Source organism: Sarcophilus harrisii, chromosome 1 (assembly GCF_902635505.1).
Source record: "Sarcophilus harrisii chromosome 1, mSarHar1.11, whole genome shotgun sequence".
Classification (NCBI taxonomy): Eukaryota; Metazoa; Chordata; class Mammalia; order Dasyuromorphia; family Dasyuridae; genus Sarcophilus; species Sarcophilus harrisii.
Window position 1 is genome coordinate 90,438,463 of NC_045426.1, and position 26,049 is coordinate 90,464,511.

At 36.2% G+C, this 26,049-nt stretch overlaps 1 protein-coding gene across 4 annotated transcripts in view; it reads left to right on the plus strand.

Moving 5' to 3' along the window:
• LOC100931380 (tubulin delta chain-like) overlaps positions 1 to 26,049 on the plus strand; it is an 82,127-nt gene that overhangs the window by 38,854 nt on the left and 17,224 nt on the right. For 2 of the 4 annotated variants that reach the window (XM_031960708.1, XM_012543432.3), the window contains exons 2-5: positions 7,549 to 7,656; positions 9,706 to 9,801; positions 14,481 to 14,542; positions 23,475 to 23,609. In XM_031960708.1, the coding sequence (XP_031816568.1) occupies positions 7,553 to 7,656; positions 9,706 to 9,801; positions 14,481 to 14,542; positions 23,475 to 23,609 (397 nt within the window). In that variant the 5' untranslated portion in view covers positions 7,549 to 7,552. Of the gene's footprint in view, positions 1 to 511; positions 755 to 7,548; positions 7,657 to 9,705; positions 9,802 to 14,480; positions 14,543 to 23,474; positions 23,610 to 26,049 lie in introns of those variants that run through there. The other 2 variants (XM_031960694.1, XM_031960711.1) reach the window with 2 other exon arrangements.

Here is a 26,049-nt window from a genome sequence, read left to right on the forward strand (position 1 = left end):
CCCCTCCCCTAGATGGCAAGCAATCCAATATATGTTATATATGTTAAAATATATGTTAAATACAATATATATATAATATATATTTATACAATCCTCTTGTTGCATAAGAAAAACCAGATCAAAAAGGAAAGTAAATGAATAAGAAAATACAAGAGAACAACATCAAAGAGAGGGAGAATGTTATGTTGTGGTTCACACTTAGTTCCCACAGTCTTCTCTCTGGGTGTAGATGGCTCTCTTCATCACAAGATCATTGGAACTGGTTTGAATCATCTCATTGTTGGAAAAAACCATGTTCATCAGAATCGATCATCATATAGTCTTGCCGTTGCCATGTATAATGACCTCCTGGTTCTGCTCATTTCACTCAGTATCAGTTCATGTAAGTCTCTCCAGGCCTCTCTGAGATCATCCTGCTGATTATTTCTTATACAACAATAGTATTCCATTACATTCATATACCATAGCTTATACAGTCATTCTCCAGCTGATGGGCATCCATTCTAGTTTCTTGCCACTACACAAAGGTCTCACTGGCCTTTCTCTGCTTTGTTCACATCTCTCCAATTTTTTTTCAGACTTTACATAGAATATTGGAATCTTAAATTCTGAAGAAAACTGGAAGAGCTATCATCTAACCCAACCTCTATCTGAATGAGCTGCTACCTTACAACATACCCAACAATCAGCCTTTGTTTGTGGCACCTCAGTGAAGGGAAACCCAAGTGTCCTCCAGAGCCCATTCCACTCTTGGGTAACTGTAATAATTAAGAAGTTCTTTCTCACATCAAGCTTAAATTGCAGTTTATACCCATTGCTCCTTTCCTTGCTCTCTGGGGCCAAACAGAGCAAGGTTCATCCTTCCACCATGGCAGCCCTTCATATGAATATAGCTATCATGTTTTCCACCTTTTACTCAAGTCTTCTGTCCTCTGGGCTAAACATCTTTATTTCCTAAAATTGATCCTTATATGGTGTGACCTTGAAGCCCTTCACAATCCTAATTGCCCTTTTCTGGATATTCTCTAATGTCCTTTCTGAAGTAGCATTTTAAAAAATATTATAATGTCCCCATCCTCTAAGATATCAATGTCCATTTTGTGGGGATAGCCTTTTGGGGAAATTATAGAATTCTAACATTTGTGAGTAGAAAGATGTTCCCTAAAATTCAGAGTTTTTAGAGAACTTAGGTAACATCTAAGCCAGGGGTTCTTAACCTAGAGTCTGTGAATTTGTTTTTTTTTTAAATAGCTTTTTATTTACAAGATACATGCATGGGTAATTTTTCAGCATTGATAATTGCAAAACCTTTTGTTCCAATTTTTCCCCTTCCTCCCTTCACCTCCCTCCCCCAGATGGCAGGTTGACCAATACATGTTATATATGTTATAGTATATGTTAAATACAATATATGTATATATGTCCATATAGTTATTTTGCTGTACAAAAAGAATTGGACTTTGAAATAATGTACAATTAACCTGTGAAGGAAATCAAAAATGCAGGCGGAGAAAAATAGAGGGATTGGGAATTCTATGTAGTGATTCATAGTCATCTCCTAGAGTTTGATGTAGCTGGTTCAATTCATTACTGTTCTATTGGAACTGATTTGGTTCATCTCATTGTTGAAGATGGCCAGGTCCATCAGAATTGATCATCATATAGTATTGTTGTTGAAGTATATAATGATCTCTGGTCCTGCTCATTTCACTCAGCATCAGTTCATGTAAGTCTCTCCAGGCCTTTCTGAAATCTTCCTGCTGGTCATTTTTTACAGAACAATAATATTCCATAACATGTGAACTTGTTTTTTAAAAAATATTTTGATGACTACATTCCAGTATAACTGGTTTCCTATGTATTTTATCTTACACATTAAAAAAAAATTATGAGGAGTCTATAGCCTTTATCAAATTACCAATGGGGTCTATGACAAAAATAAGTTTAAAAGTTCCTGTTTGACCTAAGCCAAGCAGTTCAGTTTACAAATGAGTAAACTGAGAATCAGAGGGATTAAGGATTGTGCCTAAAATAAGTAAATAGCAGTTGTTTGTTGTTGTGGCTGAGTTATTTCAATTGTGTCCAACACTTTGTGACCCCATTCTGGGGCTTGATGAAAATTCCAGCTCATTTTATAGATGAGAAAACTGAAGTGAACAGCATTAAGTGACTTGTCCAATATTTATTTAAATATTTATTTAAGAGTTAATATTAAGAACCATTAGCTCCAGCTCTATATCCAAGTCTCTTTCTCCCATACTAGGCCATGTTTCTGGATTTAACTAGCAAACCACACATCTGGGAGTAACGAGTTGGCATCTTGGTTTGGCCGCTAAATGGTTTTGTAACTGAACAAATCCCTTACTTTTCTTCTGCTTTGGTTTCCCTAATGCAGTGAGTACCAATAGTTGCCTATGCCCCCTGTAGTAAAACAGAGTCCTCTACCCTTATTGTTTATCCAGATAGCTTTGGAGATACAGAGCTTAGCAGTATACATTTTCCAGCACCAGGTGCATGGTGGCTTGGTTTGGTTAGAAAGGTCAATGACTGTTTTTCAGAGAGACTTTTGTAGAGACCACAGAGACTACTTTTTCCTGAAGACCAAGGTCAAAGAACTTGAGACCCAGTTAAGGGATCCAGGAAGAGGCAAGGTCATCAAGGAACATTAGTGAACTTGATTTATGGTAAGGGATTATTGAAGGCAACCATCCATCCACTGGAACAGACAGAATATATATAACAGTAATGGGAAATCTGGGGGAAATAATTACCTTCCCTGGTACAAGGGATTTGACTTATTCTCCCATCATCATTTTCTCATGGGAAAAGTTAACCTTGATCTGCCCAGAACAAAGATTGATAATATTAGTAACTTATAATTCCATATCAGCCTAAGATTTATGAAATCATTTAGTCTCTTTATAAATCTATTATGCCTAAGGTCATAGTAATAATCAGAGTGGATATTAAACCCCAATTCATAGATCAAGATTGACATGTGGTAGGTCTCCCTGAAGGAATTGCTTGTAACATTTTTTGGCTATTTTATTTAGATTATATATCCTTGCTCGAAAACTTAGGAGTTCTATGATATTTATGAGTTCAAAAGGCCTTTCTCAGATTCAGTTTTCTTATCTGTAAAATGGGGATAAAATATATTTTCTGACTCACAGGCTTTTAAGGGAAGTGCTTGGCTAATCTTTAAGGAATACAGAGAAATTATATCTATTATTATAATTCTAGTTTTTATTATCCAATTTGTCATATTCTTTAATAAGACTTTTTTATATGCTGACATCTAATATTGTTAAGAGAATTCCCTTCAGGTGGGAAATACTTGAACAAGTTGGAATGGAATATTATACTGAAATGATGAGTAGACAGGTTTCAGAAAAACCTGTAAAGGACTTATATGAACTGATGGAAAGTGAAGTGAGCAAAACCAGGAGCATACCAAAAGCATACTATTTTTCACTTGCTGTATTTTTTTCATGTTTTATTTTTCTTTTGGATCTGTCTTCATTTATAACATGACTAATATGGTAATGTTTTGCATAATTGAACATGCATACCCTATATAAATTTCTTAATGTTTCAGGGAGAGGCAAGATAGGGAAAAAGAAAATTTGAAACTTATTTTTTTTCTTTTTTTTTAAAAATATAAATGAGTGACTTTAAAAATTAATTATAAAGACAATTTTAACATTCTTTTTTTTCTCAGTAGTTTTTTTCCCAAATATCTGTAAGAATAGTTTTCAACATTTATTTTTGCAAGACTTTGTGTTCCAAATTTTTTCTCCCTCCTTCTCTTATCTTCCCCTCCCCAACACAGCAAGCAATCTGATATAGGTTAAACATGTGGAGTCCTTTTAACATATTTCCATATTTGTTACAAACAAGAAAAATCAGACCAAAAGAGAGAAAAAAACACAAGAAAGAAAAAGCAAACAAAACAAAGGTGAAAATAATATGCTTCAATCCACATTTAGTCTCCACAGTTCTCTCTTTTGATATAGAAACATTTCTATTGGAAGTGCCTTGAATCACTGCATTGTTGACAAGAGCCAAGTTCATTATAATTAATCATCACAAAATATTTTTTACTATGTACAGTGTTCTTTTGGTTCTGCTTGCTTCACCTAGCATCAGTTCATGGAAATCTTTTCAGGCTTTTCTGAAATCAATATTCTCATTATTTCTTATGAACAATAATATTTATCACATTTATAAACCATAACTTATTCAGCCATTCCCTAAGTGATGGGCATCTATTCAATTTCCAGTTCCTTACCATAACAGAAAGACCTGCTACATTTTTGTACATTTTCATTTTTAAAATAAAATCTAAAATTCCAAATTTTTCTCTTCCCCCCAAAAAAACAGTAAGCAACTTGATATAGATTATGTAAAACATTTTTATATTAGTCATATGAAAGAAAAATAGAATAAAAAAGTTATGAAAAAATGGCATGAAATGATATGTTTTCTTCTGCATTTAGACTTCTTCAGTTTTTCCTTTGTGTGTGGAAAGCATTTTCTATTATGAATCTTTTGGAACTGTCATAGTTGATCACAGCATGATCCTGTTGTTACTGTATGCAGTTTTCTCTTGATTCTACTCACTTCACTTATCATCAGTTTATGGAACTCTTTCCAGGCATCTCTGAAATCCACCTCTTCATCATTTCTTGCAGCACAATACTATTATATTACATTCATATACCACAACTTTTCTTTTTTAATTTTTAAAAATTTAAGCTTTTTATTTTCAAAACATGTGCATAGATAATTTTCAACATTCATTCCTGCAAAACCTTGTGTTCCATTTTTTTTCTTCCCTTCCTCCTACCAGCCTCCCCCAGATGGCAAGTAATTCAATATGTTAAATGTGCAATTCTTCTATACATATTTCCACAATTATCATGGTACCACAACTTCATTCCCCAACTGATGGACATTCCTTCAACTTCTAATTCTTTCTCACCACAAAAAGAGTTGTCATATATATTCTTGGACATGTAAATCCCTTTCCTTTTTTTGCAATGTCTTTAGCAAACAAATCTGCATGTGGTATTGCTAGATCAAATAAATAGTATACACAGTTTGAGTGCCCTTTGAATGTAGGAACTCAAATTTTTTAAGAAAATGAATGTTAACACTAACAAAGTCCAACAGTTAGTTACAAAGAGAAATTCCATTTAAAGTAACTACTGATAGTATAAAATACTTAGGAATCTATCTGCCAAGGGAAAATCAGAAACCTTATGAGCAAAATTACAAAACACTTTCCACACAAATTAAGTCTGATTTAACTAATTGGAAAAATATTAAATGCTCTTAGATAGGGCAAGCAAATATAATAAAGATGACAATATTACCTAAACTAATCTATTTATTTAGTGCTATACCAATCAGACTCCCAAAAAACTATTTTAATGACCTAGAAAAAATAACAACAAAGTTCATATGGAAAAACAAAAAGTCAAGAATTTCAAGGGAATTAATGAAAAAAAATCAAATGAAGGTGGCCTAGTTGTACCACATCTAAAATTATATTATAAAGCAGCGGTTACTAAAACCATTTGGTATTGGCTAAGAAATAGACTACTTGATCAGTGGAATAGGTTAGGTTTAAAGGACAAAACAGTCAATAACTTTAATACTCTAGTGTTTGACAAACCCAGAGACCCCAGCTTTTGGGATAAGAACTCACTGTTTGACAAAAATTGCTGGGAAAATTGGAAACTAGTATGGCAGAATTGACTCACACTTAACACTGTACACCAAGATAAGATCAAAATGTGTTCATGACCTAGGCATAAAGAATGAGATTACAAATAAATTGAAAGAGCATAGGATAGTTTACCTTTCAGACCTGTGGAAGAGGAAGGAATTTATGACCAAAGAAGAACTAGAGATCATTACTGATCACAAAATAGAAAATTTTGATTACATCAAATTGAAAAGTTTTTGTACAAACAAAACTAATGCAGACAAGATTAGAAGGGAAATAATAAATTGGGAAAACATTTTTACAGTCAAAGGTTCTGATAAAGGCCTCATTTCCAAAACATATAGAGAATTGACTCTAATTTATAAGAAATCAAGCCATTCTCCAATTGATAAATGGTCAAAGGATATGAACAGACAATTCTCAGCTGAAGAAATTGAAACTATTTCTAGCCATATGAAAAGATGCTCCAAGTCATTATTAATCAGAGAAATGCAAATTAAGACAACTCTGAGATACCACTACACACCTGTCAGATTGGCTAGAATGACAGGGAAAGATAATGTGGAATGTTGGAGGGGATGTGGGAAAACAGGGACACTAATACATTGTTGGTGGAATTGTGAATACATCCAGCCATTCTGGAGAGCAATTGGAACTATGTTCAAAAAGTTATCAAACTGTGCATACTCTTTGACCCAGCAGTGCTACTATTGGGCTTATATCCCAAAGAAATTTTAAAGAAGGGATCTTAAAGAATTTAAAGGGATTTAAAGAAGGATCTGTATGTGCCAAAATGTTTGTGGCAGCCCTTTTTGTAGTGGCCAGAAACTGGAAACTGAGTGGATGCCCATCAATTGGAGAATGGCTGAATAAATTATGGTATATGAATATTATGGAATATTATTGTTCAGTAAGAAATGACCAGCAGGAGTATCTCAGAAAGGCCTGGAGAGACTTACATGAACTGATCCTGAGTGAAATGAGCAGGACCAGGAGATCATTATATACTTCAACAACAATACCATATGATAATCAATTCTGATGGACCTGGCCATCTTCAGCAATGAGATGAATTAAATCAGTTCCAGTGGAGCAGGAATGAATTGAACCAGCTAGGTCCAGCAAAAGAACTCTAGGAGATGACTAAGAACCATTACAGAGAATTCCCAATCCCTCTATTTTTGTCCGCCTGCATTTTTTATTTCCTTCACAGGCTAATTGTACACTATTTCACAGTCCGATTCTTTTTGTACAGCAAAATAACTGTTTGGACATGTATACTTATTTTGTATTTAATTTATACTTTAACATATTTAACATGTATTGATCAACTTGCCATTGGGGGGAGGGGATGGGGAAGGAGGGGAAAAATTGGAACAAAAAGTTTGGCAACTGTCAATGCTATAAAATTACCCATGCATATAACTTGTAAATAAAAAGCTATAATAAAAAAAACAAAAATAAATTTTAAAAAAGAAAATGAATGTTAAAAATTGTCAACAAGACATAAAATTCTTGACACATTAACTTTTCCACATGGCCAAACAGAATTTGATTCTCATACCTTCTTTTAATTAATTCTGCACCTTTGCAGAGTTTAGTCATTCTATAGCCTATTATTTGACCTTTTGAATAGAGGCCTAAGCCTTTAAGTGACTTGTGCAAGGTCACAGAGGTAGTGATGGGTGAATACAGAAGATGACAGCCTTCCCACCTTCCATTTTGGGGGCCTTTGCACAGGATTATTTTGGCTTGTGATTGGATTCTATATATTGTATTTTGAATTCTTACTGTCATTTCATTTTCCTCCCCAGGGAGATGTCTACAGTTTGGCTTCAAGTTGGACAATGTGGCAACCAGATAGCTCAGGAGCTGTGGCACATCTTAGGCCTTGTGGATGGGTCCTGTGGAAAAATAGATAGGTAATATGGTTTTAATACTGCCTGAAACAACTCTAGTCTATTCCTTCAGTTTATGTACCTGTGTACCTGGCTAACAGGTATAGGATAGCTCTATTTTCCCATCAGTCCAGGCCTGATTTCCATTAAGGGTTTTCTAGTGAAATTTCAGATTTTTCCTCATATATAATCATTAGCTTTGAATATCCAAGTAATGATCTAACATTTTCATTATTGGTTTTTTCCTTCATCACACCTCACTTAATTCATTTTTCATATCCACTTCATTGTCAACCAGTTTTGTATCATGGGCTATTTTGAGAATCTTGTACAGCACATGGGAACCCCTTCCCAGAATTATGCTAAGCACATAAAGTAAAATACATAAGATTACAAAAGGAAGCCAATTATGTTGAAGTGTGTGTGTGTGTGTGTGTGTGTGTATAAAACCAATAGGAATTCTTAACTTGGAATTTATAAACCTATCATGGATTGACAGTTGGAGAACGCTTTAGAAAAGCATCAACTTCTATAATGGAGTTTTAACTTTAGTTCTTTGTGTGTAATGAACAAACCAGCCACTTACTAATTAGAATCCTAAGACAGCTAATAGCCACAAATTGTCAAAATACAATTCTTTTGGAAACCATAATTAAGAAACCTTTAATAACTGAGTATGTTTCCGATTCCATCAAGTAATTCTGTTCTTGGATTCAAGATGAAAAATACTCTCCACTTCCAGATAGAGAGGGGTTCAAAGAGCAGATTGAAGCATATTTTTTCTTTTTCTTTTTTTTTTCCTTTTTCCAGAACATGCCGAATGTGAAAATATGTTTTTCATGACATCTATGTGTAATGAGTTCTGTATTTTTTGCTTTCTCAAGGAGTAAGGAAGGGATAGAGAGAGAGATTTGAGAACTGAAAATTAAATTAAGTTAAATTGAAAAGTTTTTTTAATTAAATAATAATTTTGTCTTTTCAGGACTGTAGGCATTTATGCCTACATATAAGATACTTCATTGGACATATCTTATTTTTTGGTTTCCAATTCCTGCCTTCCTTGTCTTTTTTAGATTGGGTCTCCCTATCTCACCCAACAAGGTTTGCCAATTTATAGGCTATACTATGATATTATTGTTAGGCACAGAAGCTTTTACCTGCTCTAATTTTTTTTTACCTAGGTCAGTTTCCCCTTTTTAAGGTAGCCCTCCACTCCTGGGGCCTCCCTATCCACTGTGACAGCCTGGCAGTTTTAGTCCTTCTGCAGCTGAAAGTTCAGCTTCTTAGAGATTCCAAAGACATGCTACTACATTTGGCCAAATTCCATTTTCTTAGAAAAGGATCTAAGGACATTTTCATATAAAAAAGAAGATATAGTCAGTCAATAAACATCTATTAAACAGCTACTATGTGTTAGCACACAATTTCAGCACCTTTATATAGCATTTTCTTCTGCTAGAGTCCTTTTTTACATCATTCTGGTAGCAGGGGGCTTTAGCAGCCAGATAGGTGATAAGTGACATCAAACTTAGGATTCAATTCAATTTAACAAAATAGGTATTTGTTAAGCACTTACCACAAGCTAAAATATGTAAATACAAAATAGACTAAAGTGGGGTTTTTTGGTGCTAACAATTAAGGGGATAAAGAAAGGTCTTCTATAGAAAGAGACATTTGATCAAAGCAAAGAAAGATTCCAGGGGGTGAGAAGGGAGTGCTTATCAAGAATACAAATCTAGGAAGAGCAGGAAGAAATTACAGAAAGGAAGATTTCAGCCTGATATAAGAAAAAAACTTCCTAATTATTGGGACTGTATAAAAATGGAGGGGTGCAGCTTAACTTTTTCTTTGCTTCAAGGGAGATTTAAAAGGTTGGAGAAAGATAGTTTCAGAAAAGAGTAAGGTATAAAAAACCCAAGAAGTACCAATAAAACTTTTGTTTTCAAAAAAGGCAATCTAAAACCAAAAATAACCAAATGAAATTGTAAAAGGAGTAACCACATTCTGAAGTCACATCAAGCTGGGAGGGTGCAGAAACACCTCCTTTTCACCCAGAGCTTGTTTTTCTTTCAGGAACCCCTTTTGTTCTCGAGATGGAAAGCTCAGTGCCGTCTGTGTGGACAGTGAATCCAAAGTGATAAAGAAAATGCAGAAACAAGTGAATAAAGGGTAAGGGACCCAACCACCAGTCCTCCTCTGAGGAACCTGATTCGCATATGTGGCAGTTAGAGCAACTGTGGGGGGGGGGGGTGTTAGTTTTTTGCTTAATATTCTTTGTTACTAAACAAAGTCCATTTTGGGAGTGGTCTGTATTCAAAATGACAAAGATATAAAAGAAGAAGGAATCACTGAGAACTTGTTTTTTTAAAAGTGATTTCCAAACCTTTGGAATGATATCCCTCTAATTGAGTTTATCTTCATTTCATCCTTGATTGAATACATGTATGGATAGAAATGGACATGAGCTGGTGATATATTTAAGAACAAAAAAAATCAATTTGGACAACCCAAGTGGTGCATTTGTAACCCTGAGATTTTAAAAGAAATAGAGGAAAGCTTCTAGAATGTTAAGTGGATTTTCTATGGAAAAACACAGACAATAGTTGCACAGGATGCCAAAATACTAAGAAGCTCCATATACTTATGAGAACTTGAGACTGAAGTGATTTTGCTAAATATGAGAAAAATTCCTTTGGATAAATTTGTTCTAACTTGAGAAATTGATTTATCTGGGGAATGCTATAGATCCCTAACATATAGCTAGAATTCAGCAAAGCATTTGACACAGTCCCTTGAAAAATACATGCAGACAAGATGGAGAAATATGGACTATTAGATTCAAAACTGAACTGGACCTTAAGTAATGATGATGATGTTGATGATAATCACATATATATAGTGCAAAATATTTTCCTCACACAGTCCCACAGGGGAAATATTGCAAACATTATTTTCTAATTTTGCAGATGAGAACCCTGAAGCTCAGAGACTTAAATGACTTGTCCATGGAGACACATCTAACAAAGGTCACAGCCAGTACTAAAATTCAGATATCTTCTGACTCCCATGTCAAAACGGCAGTCCAGGTCATTCTGAAGGAAGGTCTCCAATGCATTGCTCCATTTATTTCTCTGTGCTTGTTCTATTCAACATACTGACGAAAGCAAGGTTGTAGAGGCAAGAATGTTGGAGTGAATAAACATGAAAGAATTTAGTAGAAATCAATGTTGAGTTTTGACAGTAGGGTCAAGAATATGGTGTTGAATAAACAGAGGATGGTGGCAAATGGGGTGGGGCTGGGCACAGACTGGTGTGTCTAGACAATATCTTTATACAAACCATTACTATGCTGTGACAATTAGAAAAATGAATATGGTCAGATTTAATTGATATTATCAAAAAATGAAAGTCGTAATTATTTTGATATACTTTGGCCCTGGTCAGACATCAGAAGTTTTGTATTCAGTTCTAGTTACCATATTTTAGAAAGGGAAGCTAGTTGTTATATATCCAAAGGTAGGTGACAAAGATTGGGAGGATGAGGAGTGAGGGAAACTAGAAATTATGCCTTTTAAATGAACTAAAGCTTGGAAAAGAGAAAACTTGAGATATATTAGATATTTTTAAGTACTTGAAGAGCTGCCAGGTTGTCTTGATTAGATTTTTTTTTGACTCAAAAGTAACATAGAAGGGTGAAGAGAAGTGAATTACAAATAGGGGAAGCAGATTTTTGTTTGATATAAACAAAGACTTAACTGTTAGACCCATCTAAAAATAAATTGGCCTGTATCAAAAGGGTTTCATATATTTTGGATGACAACTTATTCAGGAATTATTCTATTTTTTGCTTATTCTCAATTCTGGGATATTCTTAGAGATAAGTTGTGTTAGATCAAGTTTTCTTAATGTGGTATATGTTGACTCTGAAGGAGTCTATGAACTTTCATTATAATAGATTTCTTTTGTAATCTTATTTCAGGCATTTTATTTATGCATTATTTTGAGAAGGGTCTATAGGCTTTACCAGACTGCCAAAGGGGCCCCTGACGTACAAAAAAGTTAAGAACCCCTGTCCCAAGTGAATGTGGTAGGGTCTGAGATTCTTTGATTCATACTAATTTGGAAATGGCTATTTTTGTGTTTTGAGGTTGATTACTGAAAATTTGATTTTATACTCTGTTCAATGTTTTGATGTGAGGACTTGTGAAAAAAAATCACTTAATTGTAAATCTCTTTTTAAAAACACAGTGCATATCTGAAATCCGTCTAAAAACTGAAAGGAATTTGTGGTGGTTAGTTATAGTGAATAAATTTATTGGTGAAATATTTAGTTCAAATTAATAAATATAAGATATAACTTCAAAACTGTTAAAATTAATATGGTAACAACTATAGGGGGAAAAAAACCTTTTCATGATTGTCAAAAAGACTTCTAGGCTGAAAAATCTTGAGTCCATCTCTTTTTCTGCCAAGACACGGCAACTGTGGTTTAGAGAGTAATGCAGTGAATTTGGAGCCAGAAGATATCTTTAAATCCTACTTTCATTGCTTACACTCAGGATGATCTTTTCATTTAATCTTTCTGAGCCTCAGCTTCCTTGTAATGTTCTCTTGTTCAGTTTTCTTGGGGTCTCTGGGAGCAGCCTTCGTTTCAGTTCACTAATCACCACAAGTGCAGCCAGGTGTTAAAGTCCAAATCCTTTATTGTCTCCTTCAAAGTCTTGTCTCCTTTCCTTGGGCCCCATTAGCTTTCTTAGAGGCCTAGCTCTCTCCTTGGTTCCGAGAACTTGAGCTCCTGCCGCCAGTCCTTTGTGTTTTCTACCTCTGCCAGCTTCTTGAGGTCCTCCTGAAGGTGTCTTGGTTTCTGTGAGGGAGGCAGGAGGACTGCCACCACAGTCTTCCCTAGTTCTGATTCTGGCTGAGCTTGTCTGAGGTTATATGGTCTCTTATCAAAGGTGTGAATCTTGTAGAACTATAATACATACTAAGTACATGTACTGAACTAGAGAACTGTTAAGCATCATGCTAAATAAGCATTGTCTCTATCAATTCCACTGACTTAGCACCTTGTAAGAACCCTTTGTTTCAGTTCAGAGTTCTGGCCCATAACACTTTCCCATCTATAAAATCAAGATGTTAGGCTGAATGAACTCTGAAGTTTCTTTCCAGATATAAATCTTTTAGTACCATATATAATAAAATTAAAAAAAGGTAGAGTAGATCATAGATACAAAAGTAAAACTCTCTGAGAAGTTGACGTAAGTAGGTAAATCAAGTTGATGCTAAGATTGTAAATAATCACCACTGGAAGTCAGCAGAGACTTAAATCCTAAGCATTTAGTTTTTTTTGCTGTCCAAAGTATTTCAATCACCTAGTCATTTTATTTATTTAAGTTTTGCACTAAAGTGTATATGGTTAATGGTTTCCCAAGACTAACCATCTTACTAAATAATTATGTTTATCATTTCAGTAAAGGATAATTGAATGCATAAGTATGTTCTCATCATTATTTTATTTGATCCTAACACTGTGAAGAAGGAATACTTTTCTATAGTTGAAAAAATTAAGAAACAGAGTTGATTTTCCTAAGATTAGGCAATTAAAATATAGAAATCTAGAATCACAGTGAATGAATGAAAAATTACTTAAATTTTTATTCAAAGGGCTTGGCACTGAACAATATAAATAGAAAAGCAAGATAATTCCTATTCCCAAAGAATTCATATTCTAATAGGGGAAAACAACATATATAGAAAGCTTCAGGTGCAAGTAGGATACTCAGAAATTCTTAGTAGAATATGTCATCAAAATAGACAATATTATATCTTCTTTAGTGTCATTTCCATTGATGAAGCCAAGACCCTAAAGGGTTATTAAGGATAACCCTTCTTTTTATAAATGAGGAGAAATTGAAGGCAGACAGGTTGGACTCATTTGTCCATTGTGTAGACTTGGACAAATGAGTCCAACCTGTCTGCCTTCAATTTCAATATGGGGCTTGAACCCATATCTCCTAATTCCAGTGTTCTCTTAAAAAAATTATCAATCACAATCATTCATCAATCACAGGGTATAGTAACTGATGAATCTCATGAAAAAGCTGAGCGATGTAGCTGAATTCTAAGTGATCTTTTCCTCTGAATCTTACTATACTATATTTATAAAGGAAGTCTACATTTAGGACCACATGACTATATATTCCAGGCTTTCCAAATCCATAGGGTCTATTTACCCAGTTTAAAGGTTATTTTCAGTTTAGAGCTTTGGATCTGAACCTTGCAAACCCAAATCTGTAAACCATGGCAAATGCCACAGGTCTATTGTTATGATTGTGTTTTTATTCCATAACATAGTAATAAAGACAATGGATTTAGTTCAAACTCCAGGTGACCCTATCTGTGTGACTTTGGACAAATAAATAAATCACTTAATCTTTCTGGGTCTCATTTCCTCATTTGTAAAATGAACAGTTGGGTTTAGAAGTCCTCAGAGGGAGGATCCTTTCAGTTTTACCTCTATGGTCCCATGATCCTTTTTGCCCCAAGTTCTTATTCGATTAATTGGAAAAAAATCCTGTAAAAGGATACCCATTGTCTGACTCAGGTGCTAAATTACTCTTTTGACTTGTGATACAGACTTTGAGGGTAATGCTTTCCTAGAAAGGGTAACAAATTAAAGTCATAATTAAGAGCCAGAAGCAGTTTTACAGAATAATAACTAAAGCAATCAAGCAAATTCCTTGTGTGGCTAATTACTAGGTGTTTCCCCAATATAGATTATGGTCCAGCCTTTCTGACAAGCCTCTCAGTTTCAGCAATGCTTTTTTTTTTTTTTTTTTAATTTTCAGTTTATTCCGAGAATCTAATCTAATAGTTGGAAAACAGGGAAGAGGAAAGAACTGGGCTTGTGGTAAGACTCTTAATTACTCAGCATTTACTTTTGTTTGTTTTGTCCAGATCTGATTTAAATTTTTTTTCTTTTTTTATTAATACTTATTTTAATTTTCTTTTTAAAATTATTATTATAACTTTTTATTTACAAGATATATTCATGGGTAATTTTTCAGCATTGACAATTGCAAAACCTTTTCTTCTAATTTTTCCCCTCCTTCCCCCCACCACCTCCCCCAGATGGCAGGTTGACCAATACATGTTAAATATGTTAAAGTATATGTTAAATACAATATATGTATACATGTCCATGCAGTTGTTTTGCTGTACAAAAAGAATCGGACTTTGAAATAGCGTACAATTAGCCTGTGAAGGAAATAAAAAATGCAGGCGGACAAAGATGGAAGGATTGGGAATTCTATGTAGTGGTTCATAGTCATCTCCCAGAGTTCTTTTGCTGGGTGTAGCTGGTTCAATTCATTACTGCTCTATTGGAACTGATTTGGTTCATCTCATTGTTGAAGAGGGCCACGTCCATCAGAATTGCTGATCTAATATTTTCAACAGTCGCTACATGACCCCTTCCAAAACCCACTTTCTTGGAGAGTTGAGTTTCAGAAACAGAGAAAGGCTGGAGATTAAGTGTCTTGCTTACAGGCTTCTGTTTATGAGAGGAAGTTCTTGGAGGCTCCAATGTTGGCTCTCTGTTCACCCCATCAGACTTCTTCTCTGACACTTATTTATGTATATAGTGAGAACTTGCTTAGTTCTTGACTACAGAGAACAAGGACCATGTATTCTATTTTTATTACTCATTTTTTACTATTTCTCATATAAGATACTCTTATCTCCCATCTCTGGGCCTTTGCACATCATATTAGCTCCTTATAAGCCTAGGAACAGCTTAGAAACCCTTAGGTCCCTGATCTGTGACTTTAGAGAGCTTATTTTAGATGAAAAGTTAGGAGTTCCATTACAATCTCTCAGAGTCCCCAATTAGAAAAACTTCAAAGATTTAGACAGTGGTTGGAATAACTTAAATTTATATTTACCTGTAGTTAATTCTTGACATCTTTGAGGTTGAAAGAAAATTCAGGCTGTTGATAGTATTTGCATAGGTATATATTATAGTATCTTTGGAGAGACTTTGGGAAAGAGACTTTTATTTTTTTTTTTATTTTTTTTTATTATAGTAACTTTTTATTGACAGAATCCATGCCAGGGTAATTTTTTTTACAACATTATCCCTTGCACTCACTTCTGTTCCAATTTTTCCCTCCCACCCTCCACCCCCTCCCCTAGATGGCAAGCAGTCCTATATATGTTGAATATGTCCTAGTATATCCTAGATACAATGTATGTGTGCAGCTCCAAACAGTTTTCTTGTTGCACAGGGAGAATTGGATTCAGAAGGTAGAAGTAACCTGGGAAGAAAAACAAAAATGCAAACAGTTTACATTCATTTCCCAGTGTTTTTTTTTTTCCTTTGGGTGTAGCTGCTTCTGTCCATCATTGATCAATTGAAACTGAATTAGGTCTCTTTGTCAAAGAAATCCGCTTCCATCAGATTACATCTTCATACAGTATCGTTGTTGACGTATATAATGATCTCTTGGTTCTGCTCATTTCACTTAGCATCAGTTCATGTAATTCTCTTCAAGCTTCTCTGTATTCATCTTGCTGGTCATTTCTTACAGAACAATAATATTCCATAACATTCATATACCACAATTTACCCAACCATTCTCCAATTGATGGGCAGCCACTCAGTTTCCAGCTTCTAGCCACTACAAACAGGGCTGCCACAAACATTTTGGCACATACTGGTCCCTGGGAAAGAGACTTTTATTGGGACTTACCTCAGTCCTTAAGTAGATTTGGACACTGGATTCATCCACCCTATTCTGCTCTGTGAGGCTGGAAGATCAGAACTCCAGGCTCTGCCACAAATCAGTTTTAACTCCTCTCCCTGCTTTAGCTGGTAGCTCCACGACTGCTAGCTCTTTGATTGCTTAGTTTAATTCCACTTCTTCCTCTCTGCCACTAGATCTTTGGTATATCCATTATTGTTCTGAGATTGCCAGTCTTTTATACAAATTGGGCGTGGCCCAAGTGGCTTTGGTTGATTTGAGAAGAAACACTGGCTTTGTTCACCGTCAGTTCTGATTCAGTCTAAAAGTGCTTTAACCCCACAAAGGAAATAACCTGCAGGTGGATGGGATAATAACAGGGATCCTGCCCTTTCACTGTCCTTTCTCATTCCTACTGCCCAAATGGATTTCTCACCCAGATCTCTTAGCACCCCTGATTTCCCTTAAAACTAGAAATCCCTTACTTTCTCAACTCTTACTTTCTAGCAAATCTTTCCTGGCTCCTCTAGCTGCTAGTCCTAAATATTTATCTTATGTTTATTTTATAAATATTTTTACGTATCAGTATCACTTTTGCCTTTGTATTCCTAACCCCTCGTAAAGTAACTGTGGTCGTTCAGTCATTTCTGACTGTGACCCCATTTGAGGGTTTTGTTTTTGTTTTGTGATACTAGAGAGATTTGCCATTTACTTCTTCAGCTCATTTTTTCAGATGGAGAAACTGAGGTTAAATGGCTTGCCCAGGATCACACAGCCTGAGGCTGGCCTTGAATTCAGGTCTTCCTGATTCCAGACTGCTCTAATAGAGTATCTAGCACATTGCTAAAGAAATGCTGTTCGAATGATTCCTTTTCTTTGGATGACCCTGCCCCTCAATACTTTGCACAATAGGAGATTCGTAATTGCTGCTGATTAAATTAACAGACACCTGCTCTGCGTGTGTGTGTGTGTGTGTGTGTGTGTATGTGTGTGTGTGTGTGAGATTTACTCTCCACCAGATAGAAACTCCTTAACTTTCCTTGATCTCCCACAATATTTTCCATTCCTCACCTGAGTAACCCTTGGGAACATCCACCTTCGATTTTTTCTGCTAATGCTGTAAAGCTGCTGTGAAGGTCCTTGAAGAAAGTCATACATAGAATGAAGCTGATTTCACCTACTCTAAATTAATTGCCACCAGGTGGATAATGGTCCTGGGTCTTTACCCCTTTTGGTCTCTTACTACACTTGCTTCACAAAGGATTTACTCTTATTGACTCCTTATCTCTCTCCCCACCCTCAACCCCGACTTTATCTGCTGACCTCAAGCTCTAACTGCATCCCGATTCTCTACACATGCCACATGACCCCAGTTCACTGAGGATTGAGACCGTGAGGAAACTTTCTCCCTTCCCCTCCCCCTTTTTTTAAACCTTTCTTTCATTTTCTCTTCCTTATACTTTTGTAGGCTACTAATCCCTGCCCATGTCCTATCTGCTTTGCCCTTCCTTTTGCTTCTTCCTGAACTTTGTTCCAAGAGAGATTCTTCTTTAGATGTATAGATCAATTGATCAATCAGCCATCATTTATTTAATGACCTAAGAGGTACAAGGCACAGGGCTCAGCAAGAAATTTACAAAAAATTCTCAGTTCTAAGCCTAAAAATAACACATCACAAAAAAGTGATCCCTTGACTATTAAAAAAAAAACAACACTTTGCCATTCTACCTTTTTCTTCCCTTCACTACTAAGTTTCTTGTATAATTAACCCACCATCAATATCTCTGCTAGTAGATTACTGAACTAAAAATCAACAGCAATTTAGTTTGAAAATCCACAGATCCTTTATTAACTGGATTCTTTTCCAACCTCTATGCAGTTTTCATCATTATTGTTCATCACCACCTCCTATTGGATATACCAGATTTTGTTTTGGTTTGTTTTGGGGGGGAGGCGGGGTTTGCTGAGGCAATTGGGGATTAAGTGACTTGCCCAGGATCACACAGCTAGGAAGTGTTAAGTGTCCAAAAGCAGAGTTGAACTGAGGTCCTCCTGACTTCAGAACTGGTGCTCTACCCACTGCACCACCTAGCTGCCCCCCCTTTTTTTAATTTCAAGAATATCAGGTTCTCCTGGCTCTCCTCTTCCCCCCCTAATTGTTCCTTTTCTTTCTTCTTAGATAGTTTCTATTCTCTTCCTTACCTCATAATGTGGGTATGCCCTCAAGCTCACTCCATTCTTTTCCTTAGAAAGTTCATTCATTTACGGTTTTAATTATCTCCTCCATATTACTGGCACTAAAGGTATTAAGACATGAAGGGAAAGGGGTTAAAAATAGACAACTTGAGGAGGGACAGCTAGTTGATGTAGGGGATAGAGCACCAACCCTGAAGTCAGGAGGACCTGAGTTCAAACTTGATCCTCAGACACCTAACACTAACTGGTTGTGTGACTCTGGGAAAGTCACTTAACCCCAATTGCCTCAGCAAAAAAACAAAAAACAAAAACAAAAAACCTTGAGAAATAAAGTTAGAGGCATGATGGGAAAAAGAGAGATACAGATTCCTTCCTTCCCTCCCCCACAAAGGAATTAGAATGACACAAAGCTATTCATAGACATTATAAAGCTGTTTGTAGAACACTTTAAAGTTGATAGTATTTTTTCTTGCAACTGCGTGATGTATTTATTATAAGTATTATAATCCATATTTAACAGATAGAGAAACCGAGTTTCAGAGAGATTAAATAAGTTCCTGTTGTCCTATAACTACTAAGTGGCAGAATTGGGATTTAAAACCTGGTCCCCGGGATCCCCTCTATACTGCCTCTCACGGTGCTTGATTTGGTGGTCTTTTAAGATATTCCCTCTTCTAAAGTTTGTGTTCTCAGAACAGTAGGAAAAAGAGGAATAATTGTCTCTTGGTATTTATTCCATAAGCAAAGAAACTATACCATGAGCTACAGCCTTCCCAAAAAATGTCAGCAGGGCACATGGCCCGAACTTGTGATGCTTCCCGGATTCAGGAAGGAAATCTCCCGCGGGCCATTGAAAGTAAAGCCCCGCCCCTCACACCTGAGGCCCCGGGGGAGGTGGCTGTCAAGAGCAGACGTGGCCGGTCAGAGAGAACTGCCTCAAAGAAAGGTCAGTTGTCCAAGCTCGGACACGAGGGATAAACACGCAGACCCTGACTGGGAAAGCTGCTGAGATGGCGATGGATTCACCGGCCTCCCCACACTCGTGGAGAAGGAGCCAAACACGTCCGGCTCTCGGGAGCGCTGGATGCTGCTCATCCGCCCCGGCTGTTGCGTTTGTCTTTGGTTACCAGAAAAGGTGGTTGCTGAATGAAAGATGCTGTGGTCCACAGCCGGGGCGGGGGAGGGGCGTGCGTGCGTGTGGGGGGTGGGGGGGGGGGAGGTGAACCACCTAGGTAGCTCCTTCCTCCCAGTGGCTGAAAGTTAAGTCTCTTCGTGTGAGTGAATGTGGTTCAGGCTGAGGGGCCCGTGGTGTGTAACTCCAGAATACAAATCTAGAAGTCTCTAGATCTCTGTGGAGAAATGATTAGTAATCTATATATACGGGCATAGAAATGACTGAGGAACTTGTCAGATGATAAGGGAAAGAAACCTTTATTGAGAATGTATGAAAGAGTAACTTTTTAGTTTCCCCTTTTATTACTATTTAGAAGTGATAACCTCACAGGGGTATCCAAACTTTAAACCTTATGCTGAGAAGTCATGTGCAAATAATAATAATAATAACTCCTTTCAATTGTATTAATATAATTTGTAAAAGTGCTTTCCCAGGCATTATCTCTTTTGAGCCTTATAGGAAAAGGGAAAACTATAAAGTAAACTGGACAAATACTTCCTTTTTTTTTTTTTTTTTTTTTTTTTTTGGCAGTTGAGGGAACAGATTCACAGGCAAAGGGTTTGGTTCAAGGAATCTTAGCTAGTAAATGACAGAACTTAGACCGAAGTCTTCTAGTCCCTCACTAGTGTTATTTCTACCACATCCCGCATAGAACGGGATAGAGTACTCTGTTGGAATTTGTACAATTTAAGTTTAATTTAGCTTCCACTGCTGAAGTAAGGTATGATTTTTAGACAACTTACTTCTCTGAATCTGCAGATGACTTAGGACCCACCAACTCATAAAATAACAGCATTTCTTTGTTACACACCAGTGACATTTTTATTAAATTTCACCATATTTTGTAGCATCTCCTCTGCACCTTTTCTTCACAAAGCCAACCTTCCCCTCATCATTTCCTTTCTCTCCTTTTATTATGATTTCTTTATAATCCATTTCCTAAAGTTGAAATTGTTTTATTTGTGGCTATTCCCTAATAAATCTTTCTTCTCTCTTCTTTCCCTGTTTTCCAGTTGAATTTAATGTATTTCTACAATGATCTCCGTGTATATTTTCAACCCTCCTTTGTCCACTCAGGCAAAAGTGAGATTCAAAAGATGATCACTTCCCTTCTACTGCTTTTTCCATAGTTTAAATATTCTTTTCTTTGATTGCTCCAATTATTAGAAATCTCAAGTTTGTTCCTCATGATCCCATCTTCTCTAGTGTGTGCCTTTTCTTTTCTTTCTTACACCCAACAAAACAAAACAAGATCCTGTATAGGTCTGTGTTTGTCTTTCTTCGCTCTCTTTGTGATCTTTGAAGATAGTGAAATTCTGGGTTGTTTTTTCTCTGGGTTGAGATGGATGGATTTTTATTTTCTATTTTACCCAAGCTTGAAATCAGATAATGCCTGATTGTTTTCTTAATCAGCATAGGTATTTTAACTTACTCAGTTTCTCACAGGAGTCATTTCATTTCTCCTTGGGTAGCCTGTTGGCCCCCCTCCAGACTTAGGTCAGACAAATCATTGGCTTTACTTCACTGTAGTTTAAAATTTATCAACTAAAGTAATCCATCAGCCCCAGCTCTTCCTGTTAGTAGAGATCATAGGCAAACACCACTATGCCCAGTAACAATGAATACTTGTCTCTTTTCCTCCTTTTAGTAACAATCTATCATAGTTTATCTCCTTTCACTTGTTTGTCTGTATCTTTTTAGGTTTCTCTTTATTTCTGCTTTGTTTGTGTTTAAGATATATTTTTTCCCTTATAAGATCATTATACTCAGATTTATACCATAACTTATTCTTATAAAACTTTATTTTTTGTTTTTTAGACTATCATGTTTCAAGATTTTCTCTTTATGGTGATTGCAGTATAATCCTGACTGTAGTTCCTTGTCTTTTTAACTCTTTCTTTCTAGCTGCTTTCACTATGTGTTGTTTTGTTTTTTTACTGGAAAACCCTGGATTTTGACTTTGGTGTTCCCAGGAATTTTCAATCTGGTGTTTTCAGATTGTGATCAGTAGATTCTTTCTATTTTACTTTGCCCTTTGGTTCTATAGGTTGGGCATCATTCTTTTATGATATCTTTAAATATGATATCTAACTTTTTTTGTTTTGTCATGATTTTCAGGAGATCTCATGAGTTTTACATCATTTCGTCTTTCTGTTTAACAGGTCACTTGTTATAGTTTTTTGATGAAGAGCGTATAAAGTATCTACCATTTTTTTCTTTAATATTTTGACTTTGTTCTGATATGTCTTGTCTTATGGAACCATTTAATTCTCTTTGCTTCATTTTAAAATTTCTTTAAGAGAGTTCACTACTTTGGTAAAGTTTTATACATCCTGTTCTAATTTATTTATATCCTTTCCAAATTTTTCCTTGAGAGTGTAAACTTTATTTTGTGGCTCTTTTAAAATTTCTTGCAGAGTGTTACTACTGGGCTTATATATCAAAGAGATCATAAAGAAAGGAAAGGGATCTGTATGTGCATGAATGTTTGTGGCAGCCCTCTTTGTAGTGGCCAGAAATTGGAAACTGAGTGGATGCCCATCAATTGGAGAATGGCTGAATAAATTGTTGTATATAAATATTATGGAATATTATTGTTCAATAAGAAATGACCAACAAGATGATTTCAGAAAGGCCTGGAAAGACTTACATGAACTGATGCTGAGTGAAACGAGCAGGGCCAGGAGATCATTATACACTTCAACAACAATACTATATGATGATCAATTCTGATGGACCTGGCCATCCTCAGTAATGAGATGAACCATATCAGTTCCAATGGAGCAGTAATGAACTGAAGCAGCTACACCTAGTGAAAGAACTCTGGGAGATGACTAAGAACCATTACATTAAATTCCCAATCCCTCTATTTTTGTCCACCTGCATTTTGGATTTCCTTCACAGGCTAATTGTACAATATTTCAGAGTCAGATTTTTTTTGTACAACAAAATAACGGTTTGGTCATGTATACTTATTGTGTAATTTGTACTTTAATATATTTAACATCTACTGGTCATCCTGTCATCTGGGGGAGGGGGTGGGGAGGAGAGGAAAAATTGGAACAAGAGGTTTGGCAATTGTCAATGCTGTAAAGTTACCCATACACATAACCTGTAAATAAAAGGCTATTAAAATAAAAAAATTTTAAAAAATAAAATAAAATTTCTTGCAGAGATCTGTAGAATTTTGGGGGTCCCAATCCATTCTTTTATCTGAAGTTCTATTTGCATTTGCTGTGGAGTTACTCTTTTCTTCTAGACTTACCTCTTGGACTTTCCTTAACATTTAGTATTTCTTCAGTGTTTTTTTCGGTTTACTTATCTCTCCATGCTCAGTTTCTGGACTAAAACCTTGTGTTAGGGTCAGTCTCTGCCTCCCCTTCTCCTTCTCTTCCTCCATTCTTGGATGGAATGGGAAGGCCTTATTTGTCACTTTCTCCTTGGTGGTCTGAATGCTTCCATTGCTAAAGTTCTGGAAGAGAAAGATGAAAGTGGATCCTGGTTTCTGACTTAGACCCTGTGTCTGCCTTCTCTCCTGGTGACCCAAAGCAAGTGTGAGCGAAGAATAGTGTGAAGTCTTAGGGGAAAGGAAATTACTGATGGGGAGGCAATGATGGTAGAACAATCTACAGGCTTTCAGATGGGATTGCTTGGAAGATATTGCCCCCAGAATATTTTGTCTTGGACCCCAATCCCTCTGATATTGGCCATTGTAAATGGTTTATTTCAAGGCTACAACAAGCCTTTGAACAGTGAAGAAAGCCTTCTCTACAAGACAATGGAGAGACTTCGGAAGGAAGTGGAACTGCGAGACTGTTACAGTGGGACCGTGCTTTTCCACAGCCTGAGTGGGGGCACAGGAGCAGGTATGTAATGGGAGAGGAGAAGGGATCTAGCTAGATTATCATCCTTATGTTTTAAACTTGACATTGTTTTTTAGACTGTGGTTTACAAAGTACTCATTTAGCTTTTCCCCTGTTGCCCCTGTTTTTCTTTTTTCCCCTTTTTCTACTGGGTTTTGTAATTCAGGTAAACTAGTGTGTAATTCACACTAGATGGATGAAGGTATCTCAACAGTCAGAGGTCTGCAAGGTGTGCTTCACCCCCAAAAGAAATTATCACATTTCCCCCACTCCATTATGCTTTGTCTCATGATCTACTATGAATTCATTGCCAAACAAATCTCCAGTCGTGGCCAAATTCCTGGCTGAAGAATTCATTATCATTCGACCAGACTACTGACAATGAGTATTCTGTGCTTAGCCAGGTTATTCCTTGGAAAGCAGAGAAAACCTGGACTATATTCAAAGTTGTTCCATCTTAATAGATAGATTTAGAACTTTCTTTCCTCTTGACCTTGCCTTTAAGAATACAGGGTCACTTCCATGCTACAATGAGGCATTAGAGCTACAGATGGTGAATGGTAAGCATTGCAGATTGCTAATAAATGGGCCCAGAGAAAGGACTGGATTGCCTTTGGGAAATGACATGGTGATTTTTAAATAGCCTCAAGTTTTGCATGATATTAAGGTTCAACTAGTGCACTTTAGTGTTCTTCTAGTAGTGGCTACTGGTTGAGTGGGCCAAGGAGGAAATGGGAGAGGTATATGATGGGGTTGCAATATATTACCCACAATGAGTGGGTCAGGAGAAGATACTAAGGGGGTAATCAGAGAGATGTCAGACAAGAAATGAAGATGGGTTATCACTGAGGTTCTATTTGCATCTTCTAAAGCTGTTTAATTCTTGTTTGTAATACTGCTTTCTTCCTTTTTTAAAAAATTAATTTTTGCTAATTTTTTTTCATTCCTTTGTTTCTGAACATATCACTCCTTCACACTGCTACCCAGCAAGCCAACTCTTATAACTAAGAATAAAAGGAGGGAGAAAAAAGCAGTTTAGGAAAATGAATTTACACACTGACCCAGTTTGACATTATATGCAGTATTTCACATCAATAATCTGCCACTTCTGCAAAAGGAGGGAAATGCATTTCCTCATGTCTTCAGGGTTAAGTTTAATCATTGTAATTGCACAGATTATAATATAACTTTATAACATACCATAAACCTTCCTTGGGGGCTATTTTAGTGCTTTAAAACTTTTAGTAGTTTCACGGGGCATCAAGGCTCACTTTGAATTGGACCACATAGCTTTCTTCCTTTCATCTTTTTTTTCCTCCCTCTCTCCTTCCTGCCTTTCCCTCCTACCCTCCTTTCCTTTTTCTCTCCCTCTCTCCTTCCCTCCTTCCCTTCCCTTCTTTTCTTTCTTCCCTCCTTTCTTCCTTCCTTCTTTCCATCCATCCATCCCATCCATCCATCACTGAAACCTCAAGATATCTTGGAGTTTACGCTACATTTGTTTCTTAAGGACCATGCTATAAATCCAAATCATTCTGGTGTCATGGATTGGCCAACACTAGGTCCCATGGACCAAGTTTGACTTAGTCTTTGGGTCCTGATAGCCACACAATAAATGTAAATAGCAATAGTTTCTGTTTTGTTCAGAAACCCTCTAGGTTTTCCCTTTTCAGATTGACTTTTTTTTTTGCTTCTGTTGCCTTATTTCTTACCTATCACTGATTGGGTGTTGCCTGAGTCAAACTGAGACTTGTTAAAACACTTTAGGTCCCCATTGCAACCAGTACCATCTCCAGTTATCCTGATTGATATCTGATTACTGGGCCCAAATGGATGAGAAAATAAGACAGGTGACTTTGCACAGCCCTATCTCACTTAAATCCAATTCATTTGCAAGTAATGGATGACTTTCCTGATGTCTTGGTCCTCTCTGAGAAGAAAGGATAGACACCAACAATAGCTATACTAACAGAGAATGTTATCTATAATTGCTTTCTGCTAGTTCCCAAGAAAAGTTTTGAGTTTCTTTTCGTATATTCTTGCTCCATTTGTAGCACTCTTGTTACCTCTATCTTTAACTTTCTACTATCAGTTAAAAAAAAAGAAGAAAGAAAAACATTCACCCATATATATTCTGAATTATTCCTCTGTGACTTGCTTGCCCATTTTTAATATGGACTACCACTCTTTTGCACAAACAGCATTATAAAGTGAGAAAAGTCTTGGATCTAGAGTCAAAAGACCTGGGTTCAAATTGCCATCTTATCGTGTACTAGGTGACCATAGAAAAGTCATTTAACATCCCTATGCCATACATTTTTCATTTCTAAAATAGAGATAATAGTTTTTGATCTAGATCTCTCATGGGGTTAGTGTGAGAATTAAAAAGGATCATGCAAAGCCCTTCAAATCTTATACTATTATAGCCAGATAATCAATTATAATT